This window comes from Mandrillus leucophaeus, unplaced genomic scaffold (assembly GCF_000951045.1).
Source record: "Mandrillus leucophaeus isolate KB7577 unplaced genomic scaffold, Mleu.le_1.0 Scaffold347, whole genome shotgun sequence".
Taxonomy (NCBI): domain Eukaryota; kingdom Metazoa; phylum Chordata; class Mammalia; order Primates; family Cercopithecidae; genus Mandrillus; species Mandrillus leucophaeus.
This window is the reverse complement of record NW_012103665.1, coordinates 1,908,255-1,910,337: the sequence shown is the minus strand read 5'-3', so window position 1 is coordinate 1,910,337 and position 2,083 is coordinate 1,908,255. Positions and strand designations below refer to the sequence as shown.

The 2,083-nt window shown below is 42.1% G+C and overlaps 1 protein-coding gene across 2 annotated transcripts in view; it reads right to left on the bottom strand.

The window, feature by feature from the left end:
• Window positions 1–2,083, bottom strand: part of FMN1 (formin 1) — a 388,608-nt gene that overhangs the window by 27,848 nt on the left and 358,677 nt on the right. For both annotated transcript variants that reach the window (XM_011989115.1, XM_011989116.1), the window contains one exon: window positions 1,165–1,216. In XM_011989115.1, coding sequence (XP_011844505.1) covers window positions 1,165–1,216 — 52 coding nt within the window. The remainder of the gene's footprint in view (window positions 1–1,164; window positions 1,217–2,083) is intronic.

Sequence of the window (2,083 nt, the reverse complement as noted above, 5' to 3'; positions counted from 1 at the left end):
AGTCTTGGAAATTGTGGTTAAACAGGGGGAAAATGGTGAATTTCTACAATCTGTTTATTTGCATTTAAATTCCTAACTGGGCGACTGTTCCTCTCACACATTTGTAAAGCTCATTTGTCCTTATATGCTGTCTCCTACTCCTACCTCTCATCTAATTTAACAGTACTTTTAGAATTGGTACCAGCAAAATGTATCTCAAATTTCAGCCTTACATATGAGAACACCTCTGTCTACTGCCACTCATTCTTCTACGAGGGAGGGAGAGCCATGTTGACTAACCTGGTCAATTAACAAAAAGGAAAAAGCCCTAAGGGGTGAGAACTGCTGATGATTAGGAGTGAATGGTTCCCCTCTGGTGTCTATTGAGAGAGAGACACAGAGCAAGGAAGATGCCTGAAGTGGGTGACATGAGGCTGAACAGAAGACCTCTGAGGTCTTTCCCAACTTCTGGGGGGAAATGTCCATATGCTGTATGGGCATATGGTCAGCCCCTTCTCCCTACCTGAACATATGGACAGCCCCTTCTCCCTACCTGTCCCTTGTTTATAATATTCTTCTCTAGAAGCTGAGGAAAGACATAATAAGTCTCTTAGGTGTCTACAATAATTAGTTTGATCTGGCTGTAATGCTAGGAAGGATCAAACTGTCCCTGACTTCCATGAAGCAGTTCAGGAACAAGCAATGCAGGAGAGGCAAACAGGCAGAATAGTGTCATGACATGCATGTGAGGCAGGTGAGTCACTTCTGGATGATCCCTGCTTCCTGAGGAAAAATATTCCTGAGTCCTCCTACAGTGCTTTCACTCCAGCTTCCAAGTGAAGTTTATTGCTTATGGATGCATAGCCTTAACACATGGGGCTGAAAGTATGGCTAGTCAAACATTATGCTACAGGAAAGAAGCCAGTCACACAAGGACAAATACTAGATGACCTCAACTGCATGAGGTAGCTAAAGTAGTGAAAGTCACAGAGACAGAAAGTAGAATGGTGGCTGCCTGGGGACAGGGGAATGGGAAATTTGTGTTCAAAGGGTGCAAAGTTTCAGTTGGGGAAGTGAAAATGTTTTGGAGATAGAACTGCATAGTAAAATGAATGCACTTCATAATAATAACACAAAAGAATGGCTAGTCAAAGAAAGAACTGGGGCCACATTAGAGCTGCTTACCTTTTCTGTGCATTCTCTAAGTGACTTTCTTCCATCTTATGCTCTTTTCTGGCTGTAAAAGAGAAATCATGATTAAAAATGTTTTCTTCTGTCGTCTCCTTTGCGTAATCTTACAGCTTCAATTACACCCATTCTTTACCACAGCAGGTCTGAATTCAGGGATGGGTAGCCTCTAGCACATGTCCTGGTAATAGCACTCCATTTGCTTTATCTGCCACCACTGCTTTTTTTCTTTTTAATTATACTTTAAGTTCCAGGGTACATGTCCACAATGTGCAGGTTTGTTACGTAAGTATACATGTGCCATGTTGGTTTGTTGCACCCATCAACTTGTCATTTACATTAGGTATTTCTCCTAATACTATCCCTCCCTCAAATCCCCACCCCTAACAGGCCCTGGTGTGTGATATTCCCCACTCTGTGTCCATCTGTTCTCATAGTTCAACTCCCACCTATAAGTGAGAACATGTGGTGTCTGGTTTTCTGTCCTTGTGATAGTTTGCTGAGGATGGTTTCTGGCTTCATCTATGTCCCTGCAAAGGACATGAACTCATCCTTTTTTATGGCTGCACAGTATTCCATGGTGTATATGTGCCACATTTTCTTAATCCAGTCTATCATTGACGGACATTTGGATTGGTTCCAAGTCTCTGCTATTGTGAACAGTGCCACAATAAACATACGTGTGCATATATCTTTACAGTAGCATGATTTATAATCCTTTGGGTATATACCCAGTAATGGGATGGATGGGTCAAATGGTTTTTCTAGTTCTAGATCCTTGAGTAATCGCCACACTGTTTTCCATAATGGTTGAACTCATTTACACTCCCAACAGTGTAAAAGTGTTCCTATTTCTCCACACCCTCTCCAGCATCTGTTGTTTCCTGACTTGTTAATGATCGCCATTCTAACTGGC